The sequence below is a fragment of the Anopheles darlingi genome, chromosome 3 (assembly GCF_943734745.1).
Source record: "Anopheles darlingi chromosome 3, idAnoDarlMG_H_01, whole genome shotgun sequence".
NCBI lineage: Eukaryota > Metazoa > Arthropoda > Insecta > Diptera > Culicidae > Anopheles > Anopheles darlingi.
In genome coordinates, this window is record NC_064875.1 from 12598967 (window position 1) to 12618966 (window position 20000).

At 50.5% G+C, this 20000-nt stretch overlaps 2 protein-coding genes across 6 annotated transcripts in view; one reads left to right on the plus strand and one right to left on the minus strand.

Moving 5' to 3' along the window:
- LOC125953880 (kinesin-like protein unc-104) overlaps positions 1-2345 on the plus strand; it is a 37256-nt gene extending 34911 nt beyond the window's left edge. For 4 of the 5 annotated variants that reach the window (XM_049683692.1, XM_049683694.1, XM_049683695.1 and 1 more), the window contains one exon: positions 1-2344. This exon is cut by the window's left edge and continues 4680 nt beyond it. The gene's annotated coding sequence lies outside the window, so the exon portion shown is untranslated. The other variant, XM_049683696.1, reaches the window with a different exon arrangement.
- Positions 2346-2361: 16 nt separating this feature from the next.
- Positions 2362-20000, minus strand: part of LOC125953888 (dendritic arbor reduction protein 1) — a 129965-nt gene continuing 112326 nt past the window's right edge. Inside the window, exons 4-6 of the mRNA XM_049683711.1 lie at positions 4617-4725; positions 2969-4332; positions 2362-2862 (exon numbers count right to left, since the gene is read on the minus strand). Coding sequence (XP_049539668.1) covers positions 2690-2862; positions 2969-4332; positions 4617-4725 — 1646 coding nt within the window. The 3' untranslated portion in view covers positions 2362-2689. The remainder of the gene's footprint in view (positions 2863-2968; positions 4333-4616; positions 4726-20000) is intronic.

The following is a 20000-nucleotide window of genomic DNA, read 5'->3' on the forward strand; positions in this document are numbered from 1 at the left end:
GCACACGTGGAGGTAATGGAGGCGCACCTCAGGACACATCGGGTTACTCTACGGATTGGCATAAATTCGTCCGCACCCCTGACCACGGCCCCGCTTTGTTGCGGTTGCGGTAGCGGTGCAGTTTTCTGTGTGTTTCATCTTTTATTGTTTTCCATCAAACGATTGTGTTATAAAAAATAAACCAAAAAGAAAATAAAAAAAAGAAACAAAAACATGTTGCCGGCCTTTAATCTCAATCGCACCAAACTGTCACTGTCTCAATGCCTGCTGCAGTCCGCGCCGTTCCATGTCCTGTTTTTTGTAGGACCGGCAAAGGCCTATGTATCATCGGGAGGGGATAGGAGACGGGAAGAAGGAGTCGTGTGGGGTTGGATTGTAAAATTGGAAGGCAACGGGGAAGGGAGAGGAACAAGGAAGCGAACTGCAACGGCGACTGTTACAAAACAACATTCTTAGCTTAAGGAGTAAAACATTAAACAATACTGGCATTTTAACGCTGTCCATTCAGTTTCATAAAACGGAGAAGGGTTATCCTCTCTGTGGTCATTGCGCGGCGATCCTCACCACCTGATAGCACATATTATACGAGCATTAGATGCTCGCCACAAAGCAACCATCTCATCTCGGTTGGGCAAGAAATAATTGGTCTAACAATTGGCTGGCAAGAAGGGAAGAAGGATGTGTAGAGCAACAACAACGACCGGAAGCGTGTTCCGTTCTGTCGGTCTGGCCACGATTTGCTAACTAATCTCTGTCGGGAAATCGGCTGAGAAGCAGTTTGTTTTTTTTTGGGCAGGGTTGGGAGCTTACTGGCGCGCGGGTTGCTTGCGTATGGTTCAGGTTTTTTTTTTGCGTTTACATTCGTTTAAATCTATCTGGCCTTCAGTTACGCCTCCGTTCGTATCGGCAGGTTTGCTACGCTTATCTCGAATAGTAGAATATCATCGCAGGTATCTCGCACCACGTCTCTCTCGTCTCCCTCTCTCTCTCTTTCCCTTTCTCTTTCTCTTTCTCTCTCTCTCTCTCTCTCTCTCTCTCTCTCTCTTATGTTATTATGTTTTCTCGAACATGAACTTTTCCGAATTTTCCTTTTCCCATTGGGCATTCCTTTTTTTAATCACGGTTGGAATCATTTGGGGGACAGCCCCCTTTCGTTGGCCACCTCGATCTAGGACCGAGAGTGGGGCGCTCATCTTGTACTACTAAAGTAAGGAATTCCGCCCGTAACGCTCTCTCTCTCGAACATCCAACAACAACACTTCTTCAAACAGATAAAAATAGAAAAACTTACACAATACAATAATAATAATAATAATAATAAACACTAAAACAAAAATGAGCTAAAACAGCTTACAACCGAGCTAACAAAATGGATGGTGGGGTTGGGGAGGGGGTTCGAGGGTAAACACAAAAAAATCGGATATAAAATCGATTCGAGACTCTTACAGCACTAGTTTGGGATTTATCGTCATTGCACTTTCCGTTCCACATTCCAACCGTTCATTCGCAACGCCGTACGACTCCCTTTCTCATGGCGCATCCGCATGGCTCCGGCATGTGGTGTGTGTGTGTGTGTGGCACCACGAAGAACACAGATTATTGACTGGCCGGTTTCAGAAGGAGAAGAAGCTTCAGAAGGAGCTAGCGCCTTGCTAGCAGAGTACTCGAGCGGTTGAGTATTACGTACTTCAGCGACCCCATGTTGGGCGCCTACTACGAGCCGAGCTGATGAGACGGTGGAAGAAGAACTAAATCAACTAAAAACGGTCGGGATTTGCTGAATTGCTCTACGTACGTTCATCTAAGTATGCTACTATCCTAACTGTCCTACCATTTTCCGTTGGTTGGTTTGTTTGTTTTTATGAGCTTAGAGACGTAAACATTATTAAAAAAAAAAAGAACTGGCTCCATGGAATGGTTATCGCTACGACACGGACACTACGACGGTGACGACGTCACGCGACGATGAGTAACAGAGTGATGAGCAGCACACACACTCATCGGTGTGTTTGTCTATCTATCGATCTACTTATCCATATCTATAGCTATATGCTTCTTGTCTTCGCGCATAGGAATTATGGGTTTCAACTAAAGCAATAAAGGCTGGCAAGGTTTAGCGTGTAGAGAGAGAGAGAGAGAGTTTATGAATTTATAAGAAAAAAAAATATCGAAACTAAAGAACAAGCTAGAGATGGTCCCGGAAATGAAATGCACATTTACACAATTTCCACAACTCTGAATGCAAACGAGTGAAAGAGATGAAAGATGTTATAGCAAGAGCAATAATTGAATAGACATTGTGTAGTGTCCTGGGGAATTCAAGAGAAGCAACCGAGTAGAGAAAAAGAGAAAGAGAGAGAGAGAGAGAGAGAGAGAGAGAGAGAGAGAGAGAGAGAGAGAGAGAGAGAGAGAACGTTAACAACCGTTAACTAGCAAATAACTTAACCTGTAGTACAATTGTATTGAGATTCATTGATAGTTGCTGGCATCTCCGTTTTTTTTGTCTTCTTCTTTTTTGCCCGACGATGCACGGCACGGCGCTACTGGCAGAACGTTCTTCGGTCCCTCGCGGTGGCCCGCAGCGGGTTTCGCAGCTCAAGGAACAGGTGGGTGGGGGGGGGGGGGCAGGGGGTGGTGTTTCTCATAAGAACAGGTCGGCGGGATTCCCGGTCCGGTGGTCGATCGTCGATCAATGGCGTTTCATGTGCAGCGACAGATGATCGGATCGGCTGAAGCAGCGCGTACACAGCTTACAGCGGAACGGTTTGAGGCCGGTGTGCTTCCGGTAGTGCCGGGTCAGCTCGTCGGAGCGAGCGAACCGCCATACGCAGCCCTCCCACGTGCAGATGTAAGGTTTTTCACCTGCGGCCAGCAAAGAAAGGGGAAGACGCAAGAGATGTGGATTAGAAGAATGCGGAGCAGGGCAAGGGCAGGGCAGGAATGCCCCGAAGCGTTTGCCAGCACTTACCGGTGTGTGTTCGCTTGTGTGCTTTCAGGTGGGAGCTCTTGGTGTACATCTTATCGCAGCCGGTTGCATCACAGCGATGGATTTTGCGGTTTTTCGCAAGCCCCTTCATCGACAATCCCGATTGATGGTGATGATGATGATGATGGTGGTGGTGATGATCATGGTGCTGGTCAGCGGCGCTGCTACCACTACTGAACCCAACGCTTCCCGCAGGTGGTGATGTTGGTGAGCTGAATTGAAGATGCTGGTGGTGATGGCGAGGATGATGACTGCTGCTACTACTACTACTACTGCCGCCACTGGTTGTACCGTTGCCTCGCTTCCTCGCCGCTGATGTTTCCGAACCCGCAGCCATCTCCGTGCCACCGTCCGAAGTACCACCGGCGCCCGTTGGACCATTCCCGTTCGACGAACGATGCCGCAGATCGGTCAGTTTGCCGGTGTAACGATCCGGGCTCGGGCCGGCACTGTTGCGCGGCCGCGGAAACAATCCCGTGGCACCGCTGTTGGCGGGCGAATTGGGTGCGGCCGCGGCCACGGCCGGTTGCTGCTCCAGCAGTCGCTGGAAGGCGGCCGTCGCCGTTTCGCTCAGCGGATGGATCTTCGGCAGACTGGAAGCGATCGATGCGATCGAGGCAGCGAGCTGGCCCGGTAATCCGGGCAGCAGCTTCGATACCGGTGGCCCGACCGCCGACAGTTGCTGTAGCTGCTCCTGCAACCGTCGCTGATCGAGCAGCGTTAACGGTGAGTGGCTTCGTCCGGCCAGCAGCTCATCCTTATGCTGTTGCTGCTGCTGCTGCTGCTGTTGGTGGTGGTGGTGGTGCACGGAGAAGGCGGCTGCGGCGGCTGCAGCCGCTGCAAACTGGGCCGGAAAGAGTTGCGAATGGCGATGCAGCTGCTGTAGGGCGGCCTTATGCTCCGCTTGGTGGTGAGGTGGACTTGGTGGCTGCGGCTGAACACAATAGTTGCCACCACCGTACAGAGGATGATGGTACGCCTCCCGGAAGGTACTCGGTTTTGTTTCGTCGCTTTCATCGCTCGGGTAATTGTTGTTGTTTCTTACGCCGATGCTGTTGTTGTTGTCGGCCGGAATGAGCGCCACAGCACCGGCCGGCGGTGATGCCAGCTCGAGCTGCTTGGTACCGTTGTTGTGCTTGGTTTTCGCTTCGGCACCGCCACTGTTGGCCACCATCGCCGATGCCGCACCACACAGCGTCGTGAGAAGCTGCGCGTGGGTTGGCGAGAATGCCGCAGGGGATACATTCCTGCCATTGCCATCGCCGGTGGCCAAATCGGTCGCATAATCTGAAGCGTCATCCTCTATGCTGTTGTTGTTGTTGTTGTTATTGGCCAGGGAGAAGTATCTGTAATATGGGCGAATACAAAAGCAACGATTCCGTCAATCGAATTCTCACACACTTCTCGCAGAGCAGAGGACAGAGCCTACTATTATTATTTTTAAAAAAATCCAACATTCGAGAGGTACTGAACTGAATTGAAGGAATCCCCGGTATAAGCTCCACCAAGAAACAGTCGTTACCACGGGATAAGACTCGCGCCGAATCGCGGTTATGGTTATGTGTTTTGTTTGTTTCGATTCCATTCTCACACACACGAACACACGGGGATTGTGCGGCAATATACTTACAGGTCTTCTGTTTTGTGCTTTAACGCGAGCAGGTGTGGGGCTGAGATGAGTGGTGGAGGAGGTCGTTTCAGTAGTCCGCTGCGTATCCGTATGGCGGTACTCTTCAGGTCTGGGAATGAGACAAAATACGCGAATAATGAGTTTGCGAGGTGTGCCTTTCGTGTCGGAATGATTTGGTACGGGTTATAATCCCGGAATTAATTTAATATAGTGTTTGGGGCAATGTGATATTCAATTAAGGTTTAACCTTTTCTAAGATCATTCTTACTTCCTTAAGCTTCAACTTTAATTAATAAACCAAGAGCGTTTGGATTAAGAGCAGCACACTAGGGGGGCATAATGTGGTCCCTGCTGTTGGACCCGGCACACACTTTCAAATGCGCAAGGCCGAACCGACAGTAAACGGACAGTTTATCTAAATCTCGGTGTTAAAATCAACCGGCAACTGGCGGTGCTGGTGGTGCGTAAAGTGAGTGCCCATTTGTCCCACGTAGTTTTACACACCGATCGGTCCTCCGGAGCATCGAGATTTCTTTTTACGATGCACGCCTAAAGTGTTGCCTTGCGCGCGCGTGCATCCTGCCTGCCGATCTCCCTGCCAAAGATCAGTAGCGATCCGGTTCAATCAGCGCGATAATCTTGAGTTAATCTTTTCGATCGGTCAAAGGTGATCGGCCATAGGTGACGCGATACAGGAGATTGTATAATGTTCCCTCTAGCCAGGTCTGCAGTTGATTCAGGCTGTGGAAGTGTGTCATAAGAGGTGGCGTGGTATGATTGGGTATCAATCGTTGTCTATACTTTTATTTGAAGATGTCTGCAATGCTTCAATGTCGAATGGCTTTATCAATCGGATACAACAAGACAATTTCTCAAACAATTGAACGCCAATGGTGATCCACGAAAGCTCCGTTCTGCCATTCTACATTACACGACAGTAAACGAAAATGCAATCAACTCCGTACGCTTATGCCACCTGCGCAAGGGCTGCAATCCTTCGCTTCCCTACGCTGCGTCGTCGTCGTTGTCGGCCAGTTCTTGTGGTGGCCGCTCACCGCTTGCGCCTGATTCTTTCACCCGATAAGTTAAGCGTCGCTTGACCTCGCCGATTCACCATCGCCACCGCAAAACTCCCGAAAAATCCACCAACAGTATAATAACTATAATAATAAACGTGGCGAAGCGCGGAGGATGAAGCTCCGCAATTTCGCAGGAACAGCGCTCGGTGCTTATCGGGGCACGATGGGAAGCTCACTCGAAAATCCGGGCGCCTGAGTGGCCCATAACTTACGCCAACCGCCCGGCACTCGCTGGCGCAATGATGCGAACGATAAAATAAAAACCGATGGCCACCGATCTGCGACGGGGTCAGCCCGGCAGCTGCGGACTCCCTTGCGAGCGCGCGCGCATATCACGCGAGTCACCGCGAGGTCAACCGTTTTGCAACGGGGAAAGGCACAATTGGCCAGTTGGAGTTTGGAGGTATGATAATAAAAAAAACAGAAAGCATCACATTGATGCTCGAGCCGAAAATGAGGAAGAGTTAAAATTGTCACTGCGCGGTGAGCGCTGGAGCATATTTATGTTTTTAGCCGCGGCTTGTGCTTCATTTTTTTCTTCTTGTGGTGCTGGTCGGAACGGACGGACTTAACGATCGATGCCGAATTAACGGTGAGCGATAAGAGTGCGCGCGCGCGCGCTCCCGTACAGTTTGGTGAAGACGAAACCAATGCACAAAGAGCGTTTTTGTGTTGCATTTAGTCACCTGCGCGAGGGGACCTGTTACTCGCTCCTAATCGATCGAACGTTGTCCATAAAGCGAAATGATGCGCGCGCAATTTATGCTAGCAGCAGGAGCAGAAGCAGCCTCAGCAGCAGCAGGAGAGAAAGGTAGTGCGTGTGTGTTTGTTTGTGTGTGGATGGCGATTGAGCTTCCAGTTGGGCGACTGGAGGCCAACAATTTGGCGAAAGGAAATGGCCAGCCGGCATCGCTGCGGGAAAACTTTTGCTTTCGGTTGCGACAAAAGTGGCGGCATCTTCTGTTCACCGCGGCCACTCTTGGTGGCGATAACCGATAAGTGCTGGATGACATTATGAGCGACAAAGGTTTGCTGCAGTGCAGCTCGATAAAATAGTGATTAAATTTATTGAAGGTCCTGACCATTCGGGCATGCTAATAAGTGCAAAAATATAGTAGTGTCCCCGAAGGGGAAGCTACACATTTTTACCTTTTACTCAGTCTCTCTAAGTTTGTTTACATTTGCTTGCACATGGTGCAGAAAATAGTAAATGACGCGACAGGATACAGTGTTTCGCGTTGATGATTGATCCAACTAAAGCTTTACGATCTACAGGTCCATTGGCTTGCTGAATGATCGGTCATAAGCTGCACAACAATAATGCCTCACCAGGCTCACGATCCCATTACTGTTGGATCACATTTATGATCTACATACGAGCATGACACATACGGGATATTCTCTAATAAAACTGTTCCCAGTTTCAGCTCAATGTAAGCTTTTCTGTTCTTTTTTTCTAGAGGGCCTGCATGCTGCCCTGCCTCAAATATGTCCACGCACCGAGCGTGACATTGCCAGATGCCAGATGGATCTCACTTTCCATCCAGCCTGGCCCGCACCGCTCATAAATTTGTATCCTCAAGCACGCACCGACCGTTGCGTAAACCAATCGGAGCAACCATTGCAAGAGGGCGCAGAGCGCACGACTCGACGCTCCATGGTGACCGCATGATCCGAGCGGTTGTAAAGTGCTTCGATTTAGTCCCTAAAAGCCCTACACCGTTGGTCGTTTGCGATTTCCGCTTTGCTTTGTTTCGGTTGCCCGAGACAGACAGTGAGTCAATCCGTAGCTAGGGATCCTCAATTATGCGCTACACTTTCCGTTACCATTCCCTGGCCACGACGATGATCCCTTAGATCTTTGTTCGCCCCCGGTGGTCCTGGTGCGCCAACTTTCTATGGTACGCACGACGACTCCGGAGCTCGGAACGATACGATCTGCACAAGAGGCGCGGTATCCGGAAATGCACTCGTCGGACAAGTGGACAGAGCAGGGACCATAAAATTGTTCCTGGAACTGGTGGTTAATGGGGTAACATTGCGCAAAAGAATGACAATAACTCGCCGCCGCCGTGCGGTCACTCTGTAGTCGTGCGAAAAAAAAAAACCCGGAGACACCGAGGCACGATAATTGAAGAAGTTTCGATGCGCGACGCGGCGACACGACTGACCACCATAGCCCGTCGAAAGGTGTTGCCTTGTCGTCGTCGTAGTCGCTGGCGTAGTATATCTCTTCTAATCCAACAATTACCTCCTCCTTTTCCTGTTTCAAACCCATCTTCCAATGTGTTCGTTCATGATCCCGGTGGACGTACGGTCCTGTAGATGGGTCGAAGCAGGTGCCCGGATCCAGTGGATTCGCAAAAACAAAACAAGGAGGATAGGAGAGGATACCGCGTATCAGCTGGTAGCAATCGGTAGCGCATAAAATATTCGCCATCACCGTTAGTCCGGTAGTTAGGCTATCGTGCCCGGCCGGTGGTGAGAGCATGATGAGAGCAGCTGAGGGCGCAACCTAGAAGGCTTTGCGACCTAGAAACCGAGCATCGAGCATCAAACGCCGAACGGATAAAAACCTTTCCTTTCAGCAGGGCCACTCCCGCGGTGGGTCCCGGTGACATCTACGCCTTGTTTCCATCATTGTTCTTTACGGCCCAGGGGGGCCGACGGTCCTGGTCCCGGTCCTGGTCTGCCAAACGGTGGCTACATCGCGACGGAACAGATTATTTGTCTTTTTTTTGCTCCCGGCCCGGCTCGGTGTCGGTGCCTGCACGGTGCCCCCAAGCCCAAAGGGCTCACTAGAAGGGGCGATTCGATGGTGCCGGGGGTTGGGTGCCAGGGTGCATGAGCATAAATGGGCAGCGTGATCGTCGTGCTGTGGCGGAGTATAACGGAGACGAGATAGCGAAACGGATAGGGCGCGCTCGGTTTGCGACATCATCCGTTGTGCTTCGTTTTGCAAGAAGCGAAGCGTTGCAGCCTAACCTCAAAGGTTTGTTCTCAGAGCAACCGTTTGGTGGTGGGGTACGGACCAAGGAGTAACCCCCCCGCCGGGGGAGAAATACATTTTCATTATTCAAATCGATAGACAATAATATTATGTAAATCTGATTGAAATGTGTTTGCGTGCTTTGAGAAATCGTTTCCTGGGCCCTAGCGGGTGGTGGTGGTCAGGTACAGGACAGGAAGATAATTTGCATATTAGCAAAGGACGGGATGCAAACGGGTGCTGTCAAATCTGACTGATGATCAGCTTCTCGATCCCAATTTTTCAACCAGTTGACTTTGATGCCTTCTCATGGTTTACTAGATCTCAGGGAATGGTCACATTTTTTTCAGAAAATCCTGTAGTGATAGATTTAAACATGCCCTGCCTGGCAAGAAATCATCCAAACAGGCGAAACATGCTGGCATGCTCTCCGGTACACCGGTGTTCGGTGCCCTGCGTGGCCTTTACAATGTACAGGCCCCTCCCCGTAGCAGCCACCTCGCCGCGAATTGAAGAAGATCCCAAGATGGCCTATAAATTGACACACCTTCTCCTTTCCCTCCGGAAACCACCCGGAAAAAAGGGGAGAAAATCTGGGAAGAAAATCCCATATTTCTTGTGCGGCCCTCTTCGCTGCTGTTGCCGCTGTTGTGTCGTGACGTGACACCCGCGTCGATCTGTGGCCACAGATCTTCGCTCTGCCTGCCTGCCTGCCTGGCTGCCTGGAGCCGTGTCGCGAGGAAGATTTCTTTTCGTTTTGTCTTCCGGGCGCCCAACCCAACCTCGGCCGCGGACGGTGATGATGATGAGGATGATGTTGAGGATGATGGCCAGTGGTTGTGGTAGTGGTGGTGGTGAAGGGACGCGGAAAAACACAAGATGATGCCTTGGGCTTCCGTGGGCCGTGCCGTTGATCCGGAGAGGGATCGCGCGGCTGGACAACGGCGGTCGGTCGTCGGTATGGACTGAGGGGCTGGATGATGGCGACGACAGGTCACGACAGGACGGGCTTGCAGGGGACCTTGCCCAAGATGCACTGTGGCGGGGTCTCCATCCCGCGTCCCCATCTTTTGGGTCACGTACAGCGAATGAATGTAACATTTTATCACATTTATCTCCCGGTGGGGCCGGTTGTGTTTGTTTTTGTCGTCGTCGTCGTCGTCGTCGTTGTTGTTGTCGTCGCCGTTGCCAAGTTGTCGTCTACATCTGTAATGCATGCATATTTGAATGTTTTTATTGCCAAAGTGGTACCACCATGGGACCGTCGGACCACGCCACGAAACGAACGTGTCGAGGAAGTGACAGCAGAAGAGAGAGAGCGAGAGAGAGCGAAATCGAAACGAAGAAAGTCAGCGAAGGGCCGTTCCGAAAGGGGGCTCGAGGGAATCGAGGGTGTCGCCGGCCACGGAGCGGATCGTGACGTTCCGATAGAAATTGCAGCCAGCAGGGCCGCAGTCGTGGATCAAACTGCTGCAACCGTCGTCGTCCGGTTCTCAGGTGGGGGGATCCGTTTATCGATGGAATAGGTAATACGGACGGGCTTGGCTGCCATAGGGTGAGGCGCATTGTGTGTGTGTGTTTGCTGTCGCGGTTGACACTGGTCACAATCACCGAAAGGTGTAAAGATCAGTATCCGTTTATATTCGAGCAAGAAGGTATTGCAGTAATGCGTCTCAATTACAGCTAACTTCTGGGTAAAATGGTTGAGAAAATGCTACAAACATATCATGATGATCATGGATCACGGATCGTGTTCATTAGAGCAACAGCAGTGCAGCATCTTTTTAGATACATTAAAGCCTTCCTAAATTACTGTTGATATAATATACACAGTATAGCACAAAGAGACCAAAAAATGTGTTCACTACTAAGGCTTTAAGTCATTGAAATAAAGATGAATTCCTTCGCTGGTTAGTTAAATCCATCAAAAGCCAAGCCGGGTGATCGTTTTTAAACCACACAACGGTCGACGATTTTCATCATCCGCCACAGTTTTGCCCCAAAAAAAGGCGATCAGCAACCAACCAGGCAGGAATAGGCAGACCGTACCGTAAGCCACCGGATATATAATTTTCTTCAACTACTCCGTCGGTACTTTGCACCCACTACAAGTGCTCGTCAGCGTAGTAGACGATGAGTACATGAGATCTCACTTTCATGAAGGAAAATGGCAAAAAAAGAAAACTAGCGCGAAGTGCACTCCCTCCAAAAAAACGGGTGCGAAACATAGCATTAGAGCATCTTGTAGCCAGCAGCCGGCAATGAATTGATTGATCATCCCCCCCCGGCGGTTTCGAAAGTACGATCCGATTTTCACCCATTCGCCGTGATTTGTTAGTAGAAGGTGAGGAATTGGATTTGGTTTTTTTTTGTTGGTTTTGTATGATAAAATATCATGGAATGTATACCAAAAGCTCTAGCGGTTTGTTACGAAGATCACGATCAAGTATCCGAAGATCACGACCCAGGCTTCTATATTTTTATCGGAATATGACCAATGGAGGAGTTTCCGCGCCACGCATTGGGTGTTGCCGATTTCACTAATCACAACTAGCGCAAAAATGCAACTCCCTTAACGTCGACGTCCCAGAAAGGATGGCCGATGCTCGATGGAATCCACTGGAGAGCCTCAACTGTAAGTCGACGACGACGCTGGAGGCCCAAATTTGGTGGCGGCAATAAATTACACACCTGTTTTGCGATCTCTATGCGCGCCCCCTTTACCGTGGCCGGCCCACCCCCATTCGGTACGCCTCCATAATCGAGCACCTCAAACGCCCTAAAGGCCGCGACCGGCGGCCGTATTCCGACGCGCACATTAGCGGCGTCGCGTCTTGTGGCAGTTTTTGGGAGGAGCTAGGCACGGGCAAGGCGCGGTACTAGAAGCGAGCCGTGCAGTCTAATTGAAATCACTCAAATTGGCCTCCGGCGGGTGGCGGTTGCACAGGTTGTTTCACGGCAGCACCGAGGGCACCATGCGTAGCAACCACTACGCACCGTGCCATGCCGTGCTCTGTGCCGCATTGCGGATCGTTTGAAGTGCCAAAACGCGCCGGGAGTTGGAGAAGGAGCGAAAACATAACCTCGCAAAAACTAAGAACCGCGGCCGCCACTGAAAGACCGTTTTGACACCGCGGCTTCCTCCGTTGTAGCTCCGTTGTGAGATGCCGAAAGCCCGATCGGAAATTACAGAGGACAAACACACGACAGAAAGACGAGTTCCAGGGAAACTCTCCGCTTCGCGGGTTTAACTCTTGCGGCCGCTTGTCTAGGGCGCTCCGGGGTCTGTAATTTCGTATGTGAATGTGCTGTAATGCCGACGACCGCACTGACGCTTCGGAGGAATAGAAAAAAAGGGTGGAGGAAAGCCACCGAAAAGGGGGGTTGTTGGAGGCTTGTTTTTGGAATTACAGAGAGTGCGCACCTCTTGGCGGAATCCCGGAATGCCGTGGCAAGTCGAAGGTCACGTCGTCGTCATCGTCAGCGGGGCCAGAGATTGTACTGCAGGATATCGAAACGGCAATGTGGTGGCCACCGCTATTGTGCCGTATTTCAGGTGTATTGTTGTGATGTTTTGGACAGCGGAAATGAGGAATTCGGTTCCGGGAGTTCCGGGCACTCTGACTGGTTGACCTAATACTTTTTTTTGTATAAGAGCCTAGAAGTAATTGTGTCGCGTATTATATCATTGTTGAATCTTAGTTCACTTTGGTTGCTATGCTCGGGAATATATAAAGCAGAGCAACCAGCTGGAAAGATCAGTTTAACTGTATTGTTGAGAATAAACTAATACGTTAGAATTATGTTGTCTTATTAACTGAAATCATAGGTTTTACTTTAATATTTGAACGAGATTCGAAGAAGTTGCAGAAGCTATAGGTATAGGAAGTAATGCTAGTTAGGATACGTTTGACTAACTTTGGTAGATCCCACTTTTTTTTTGTAGTAGCTGCTCCTATGGATTCTGAATTTCCCAATAACCCTCGGTTTGGCCGTCCTCCACGAGTCATCGACGCCATCGATCAACAAATCACATAAATGTCTGACGAATCAAGCCGCCAAAACATGTTGTCTACATCAATTACTCCCCATTCGAAGTTCGATTCCAATTCCTCGAACCATCGAATAACCGCATGTCCTCATGTCCAAATTTTTCGCACAACACATCACATGGCTGCGGCTAAGGGTCAATTACACCATCACGCCGGCATGCACCCTCTATGTTGCAGGGAGGGGAGGTTTGCGTTGACATAATTGCACTTCAATAACCACCGAATCGGCGGCAGCGACTTATCTTGCACTTAACAAATGACGCACCAGAAAGCAAGGGAGCGGCACCATCGGCTCGGATCGGATCGGATCGGAAGAGTAGAGCAACTGCAGCAACAACGCCAGACAGACCGGGGGACGGGAACTCCCGCAAACCGAAAGGCACCGAGGGGCAAGAAGATTTATGGCCCCGCGTCGCGCATTTATAAACGGGTGAAACTGATATCCTCGATCCCATGGATCGGTCGTCCCCGCTGGATCGGCACCCGGGCGAGTACAAGTGAATGTCAAAACTGCGCATGACACGCGCATCGTCATCGTCGACCGTCGTCTCTGATCTCGAATCACTCTATCTGGTGCAGGGCTGCCCGCGGCACGGTTATGACTTTCCGATAACTGTGCGTTCGCCTTTCTCGTGGAGGCTCGCGACTGGAAGGTGAGGAGAGTTATCCCGGGGGGAGAGGTTTATGCGAACATGTGAAGATCGAGCGCCATCGAGCGCGAATTCGACCAGCAGGAACATGGTGTGGCCCCCGGTTCCGAAAGTGACCGAAGAACGCCAAACACGCCAACGACGACGCTTCGACGTCGAGCAGAAGTCGGCATTCGAGGAGGAGGTGATCTGATCCGTTCGAACGCGTTCGAGTATCATTAGTTAGCGTAATGAATTAATTAAAATGTAAAGTGATATGTTGTTTCCCATCCAATGAGGCCGATTTGCTTGTTTGATGATCCGCGGTGCCCGGCATCGGTCGGACCGTTTTAGGACAGGGAGAGCGCGCGACAGAGAGAGGTGAGGAGAGTTCCGTACCGTTGGCGAGCAGGGAGCGACCGCTACAAGCAACTGGTTCACCTGTTTATGTGCGTCCATTACGAGTAGTGCTTCTAATGGAGTGTATCGAGCCGAACGGCGGCACCAAGGGTAGTTTTGCATTGGATGCTGTCGTTGGTGGTGCTGCTGCTGCCGCGTATAGGAAGGTTGCGTCGTGCGTACAGCAGGGGGAAAAGCTCGTGGTAAGTGCCGGCTGGCCGGAACATTCCGGCCATGATGTACGGGCATCGCGCGCGCGCGCGCGCGCCGAGTATGTGTCGTTGGCCGGTTGTAGGGGTTTGCTGTTATCGTTTGTCATTTCCACCTCACATTAGCGGGTTTGCTCCCGCACTGCTAATGTTTGGTGCGTGTTTTCCCTTACCCGCTTTTTTTTTCTCTTCTCTAAATGATCTTGTTGATATTACGGTCAATTTATGGTAGATTACAATGATAATTGAGATGTTTTTTAAAATGCAGACTATATCGCAGCACGGATATCGGCTTGGGCTGTCGGTATCCATTACTTACAGCCAACGTGTGTTCCACTTCCAGCCGAGTGGCACCGTTCGGTGGAGGTTGCAGTAAGTTTAACTCAACCCATAAAAGTACTTCTTTGGCGCTGTTGATGTTATTAGTTTGCAAGTTTGCGAGGATCAAAACACGGCATTTCGGAATAGACTTGAAATAGAGAGACTTGAGAATAGACATTCGATTCATGGTGCATTCGGCTAGCAGAGAGTTTGTCCTTTCAAATTCAAGCCGGACCTTCGATTCGACTAATCTCCATCGATCCAGCTGACCTCTTTTGCGCCAACGAGTGTCGAGCGTCGAGGAGCGAAGTGTCGCAGCCCTTGGAAGGTTGGCGATTTGCCGCCGATTGTCTTTAATCTCGTTACTCTCGTGCGCGGTGCGCATTGCTCAAAAAAACACCCGGAGAGTGTGCAAGGCTTGTTTGAAGGGTTTGGTCATGCAGCGAGGTCAAGTAGCTGAAGTTTTTGATCCACTTCGCTCCCCGTTCGATCGATATCGCGACTCAAGAACGCCGACGCCAACGACGACGGCGACCTCTGGGGTTTGCTGCACAACAGATCGGTGAACAACGAGTCTCTGGAGACGCTCTGTGGTACGCTCGCCCCATATTAAGCGACGAGTGTATGTTTGGGGGGGCATTGGCGTTGAGCATTTGTGGATGGAATTGAAAACCTCTCGTCCCGATCTGAGCGGTTCCGATATCCATCAAACTACTGTGTATTGTTCCTGAAATGAAACGTTTCAATCGCACCGACGACGACGACGACTACGACGATTGCTGTTCCGACCTTCGCCCATTTCTAGTCGAGTGTTGAGCCGAGTGGGCATGTCTGCCGTCCATAAGAGGGCGCTCGCGGTACGCACGTTTGACAGTTGTATTGAACCTAACCTCAATCTCTTAATCGCAATCGCAAAACCATCGCAGGTGGCGGTGCACCACCACTATCCGCGGTTTCGTTTAAATCAACCGGAAGTCCCGATGCGAATGTTGCCGTTCCGTCTAGCCGCTGGATAGCTTCACCCAAACCCCTGAAACCAACATGTCCATCCATCATCATGACGACACGTGGCTGTCTCGACCGGTGGTTGTCGTTTCGCCAGAATATCAATGCGCACCGTCGTGTGGTGAGCGTGTAAAATGTTGGCAAACGGTAACGCTGCTGCTGGGCTGCTGGGAAAATCCCGCCCGTAATCCAGCTCCGATTCGACAGACCAACCGACCGACGGTCCGACAACGGGCCCCGGGACTCCTGCCCGAATCGTTAGCCCGATGTCACGAGGCGCACAAGGGGATGCCCTGCCCTGCCCCGCCGACGCGAGTTTGAAAAATTCATGAGCTAATTTGATTTGCACTCGTTTTTGTAGCCTGGGAAGCCGGGAGACAACGCTCCGGATTTTCAATTCCCCCGACCCCGGTCATGGCGTGGGAATCATGCCCTGGGTTGGTCTGGTTGCAAACCGTATCGAGGACGATGTGAAAATCAATGCCCGCCACCATCACCACCACCACCAATCGATCAATCTTAATCCAACCGGAGCAGCGCACACACACTCTCGGGATTGAATGGGGCGCTCGGGATCAGGCGGATCCCCCAGTGGGATTTGAGTAATTGAGTCCACGAGAGTCCAACGATTGAATTGTATATACCATTGCACACATTGACTAGTACCAGGAGCAGGGTTGTATTTTGGAGAAACATCAATGCATTGCAACTAGTACCACGTCTGCGACTCCTGCAGAGACCGTTGAGCCTGGTATAGGAGAGTCCCGTAACGAATTCACAATCACTTGTCGCTCATAAAGACCCAAACATAATGTCTGGCAGAGTTGGAATGAATGGAACATGATGCTTGGGTCGTCGTCGTCGTCGTCTGAGAAGTCCTTCTGCTCCTTAACACGCACTCATTCTTCGCTAATGAAACACACGCACTCGCGATGTGAACTGCCCATTAGCGGTCTTTATTGCACGTTTGCTGTAATTGCGCCCGTGCTAGAATCACAACTGCAAGCGGCGCTCTGACAGACGCAGCTCGCCAATGCTCGTTTTATGGTCTAATCGACATGGTCAATCCGACGACGACGACGACGACGACGACGTTGAGACCGGCTGATCCGATCGTCATGAACGAGCTAATCTACTGTCCAAGCCAAATAGTTTATCGAAATCGTTCATTTCACCGCAAACGGACGGACGATCTTGTCTGTCTGTTGCTCCGACTTAAGCGCAAAACCCGTGAGCTCTATGACTTGGTGCGTTGGTTCAGCAGACGACGGCAAGGATCAGCGAGAGTCGACGGAGCCTGTACTTGGCTCCGCTCCGCCTCGGACTGGCTGTAAACTATATCGCTGCGAAGGCTAATTCGAAAACGTACTTTAATTTCCTTCCTCCGGTGATCGGCTTGCCTGGTGGCGGCATCTCATAAATTCCGTCCGCTTCACCCGAGGCGGAGGCCGTTCCCTAGAACGGAACGGCAAAAAATGGGAGATCTGCCCGGGGCTGGGGCTGGGGGACTGGTGGACATACGGTACATACGGTGCGAATAGCCCCAACCGAGGGTAGAACACAGACCATAATTTGTACCATAAAATGCTCATATTAATGGTACGTGTTTCTCACCTCACCCTCATTCGCACTGACACGCACCGGTCACTCCGGCCACCGGCCGCCGACGATTGGTAACTGGTCCTGTACGCAACCCCTCCCCCGTTCCTAATGGAGTGGATTAGGACAGGGAGTTTTGTCATTTTTATGAAGAACCGGGCACGATCGCGGACGATATTCGTCCCGGGATTATCGACCCTTTTTCCGCATTACAATGCGCTTATCTGCTGATGATCCGTTGACTAATGGATAGGTTTTTTTTTCTCTGAGCTGAACATGCGCCATAAACGTTGTACAAGATCGAGCATCTTAAGCATTCAGCGGCGAATGTTATGGGCCGGGCTTTCTCGTGCAACGGTTTTTCGTTGATGGTATTACGATTATTATTTATGAGCCCTACACACACCCGGTAATGTTGTTATTTGATGTTTTTCTCGGCAGAGAAACAGATGCTCTCGAGTGGTGATTAATCAGGCGAAGATAAGCGGATAATCTCCTACAAGAGAGCTTTACTGAAAATAGGTTTCCAAAGCATTTCCTTTAGTTGCTTTCTGGAAATGAAATACTATCCTTTTTGTGCTTCTCAAAATAATCGTTTAGCCAACAACAGCAGTACCTAGTTCTATTTACATATTTAAAAAATATCCTCATCATTTCAAGCGCTCAAATAAGTTTTAATGAATCAAAATAATTTTAATCTAACAATTCCAATTTTACTACATAAGTGAGGACATTTTGAGATTTGGAGACATTTTCTTCAAGGATATCCAACAGTCCTTGGAGGAAGAATAGCCAACAATCTTTAGAGTATCTATAGAACAAGCAATTTTTAAAGTACTGATACAATCAGAATAAAAAAACTCTAATAAAATTGATCTTTATAAATTTAGTTATTAGATGATTACTATTTGTTGGTATCGGTTCGCTATTTCCACTTGAATGGTTTGTGAACACCGACATCGAATGTGGTGGAAGTTCGAAACATGGTTTCCTTTGATGGCTACTACAAGCGGTTAGTCGACTAGTTTTATCGGTTTTCACAATTGGCAATGACAACTGGTAAAGAACCCAAAATGGATTTTAAAAATGGTTTCAAAAGATCTGTTCACATGGAAATTTTACCCCTTATTTACTAAAACTTATTTCTTTTGTGACTGTTATTGCAATATTTGTAGCGCCTTTCTTGTACAAATATTTTACACATAAGAAGCAAAGGCTCCGCCGAAAGAAAAATTCTCTCTACAGATTAAAATAGCTCTCTCTGGTCACTGAAGCCGCCCAACGTGTAGACCCAATTAATTTGCCTTCATCGAACAGTGCTTAAAACTCATGCTCGCATGCTAACGGGCATTTGATTGGCGATGAAATAACAATTAACACCACGCCACACCACCGGTTCCTCCTTTCCCACCCGCTTCTCGCACCGCAAAGCGGTACCATGTCGCCCTTCACGCGTCGGTCGATCGGTGGTGCATCTCCGGGTTCGGTGCCACAATTTCGTGTGACCATTTCGCGTAGTTTATCTTCCATTCTACCGCACTTTACGACCATAATGAAAAACGTTTAATTGCCAGGCAACCGCCAGGCCAGGCAACAAGCATATCGAGCATCGAGAGGGATCATCCGCAACGGGGTCCCATCTGCTGCCGCCGGTGCTGTTGCTGCTGCCGGTGCAGGTTGCATGTGACGTTCACTTTCGCGCGCGCGTGTTGCGTACATGAATCACTCACCGCGTGCGATGCCTCAAAACGTGGGGGGAATTGGAAAGGGGATCTGGGAGGTGCCACCGCCATCACCGAACGGACCTCGTGCAGGGTCGGCGTGCGTGTGAGAAACAAGGCCTCTTCGAGCGTCTCACCGAAACGTCCTAAAATGTCGCGCACTCCGTTTGCCACTCGAGCACTTGAGAAATGGTCAGCCCAGGAAAGGGGGAGGGGGTGATCTGGTCCCAACCGTTCTTCCCCAAGGCCAGTTCGCATCCATCCAGCACCATCGGCAGCAGCAGCAACAGCAGCGAGGATAGAGCGGTGGCCGAGGGAATCATAAATTAATTGCAAATAGAAAGGAAACGATCCGCGCACCGGTCGAATGGCGCAACGTCACGATCGCGTCCCAGGATTGGGGCCCGCGTAGAGGATCGCGCCACCGATGCACACGCTCCGCGTGAAGAAGTAGAAACAGAAGAAGAAGAAGTGGCTTGGCAAATAATGACGACGCCATCGCTGACGAGTAGTGTGTTTTGGGCTGCAAGCTCACCACCCCCTGAGGGGGTGGTTGGGCGCTTCTTTCGCTCTCGTGTCTCCACCGTCGGGCGCGTGAGCTGTAAAGAACCTCCACGCGCGTTAATTTGTCCCCCCCCCCCCGCCGGGCCCGCTCCGTTCCATCAAATGTTCCGTCTTCGGTACGTTTTGGTCACCGATGTGTCCGAAGATCTAGTTCAAAACCTCCTCTCTCCTTCCCTTTCTCTCGCTCTCTTTCTGTCTCTTCTACCACCTGCCCTGCGATCCCCCCGATTGGTTGGCCTTGAGGCGTCGCGCAAGAGCAGCTAGATCTCCGGTCGCCGGTGTACTAGAGGTCCCTCAGCTCGACAGCTCGACGAAGTGTCAAACGGACACGGAGGCGACCACCGGTGCCACTGCTGCTGCCTGGTGCCGCGCAGCGGGTGGTTTGGCCATAAAACCGATTACACTCTACACAAGCGGCAGACTGTTGATGGCAACGGAGAGGCAGGGCCGGGCAGGACAAACACACAACGGTCATGAATGTAATTTAAATTTTATTCACCTTTATTATTTTATCGATTGCTCGCTGGCCTAGGGGCCGGCGTCGGTTGGTGGTTGGACGCGACACGACGCCAGCAGAGTGGTAGTGGTGATGGTGGTAAAGGGTGTAAGATATGGAGCAAAGTGTGTGCTCGGATTTATCGTTCCATAGAAAGGTTCCTCGAGTGCTAGAGCGCTCCAGTTGTGGGTGTTGTGGGGGTGCCAGGCCAGGCCAGGGCAGGCCAAGCCAAGTAGTGTCTAAACCTTGAGTGTGTTTAGTGTTCGAACTACCCTTTCGTCCTTTCGCAGATCGGAATTCTGTCAGGTCTGAAGCAGGTGA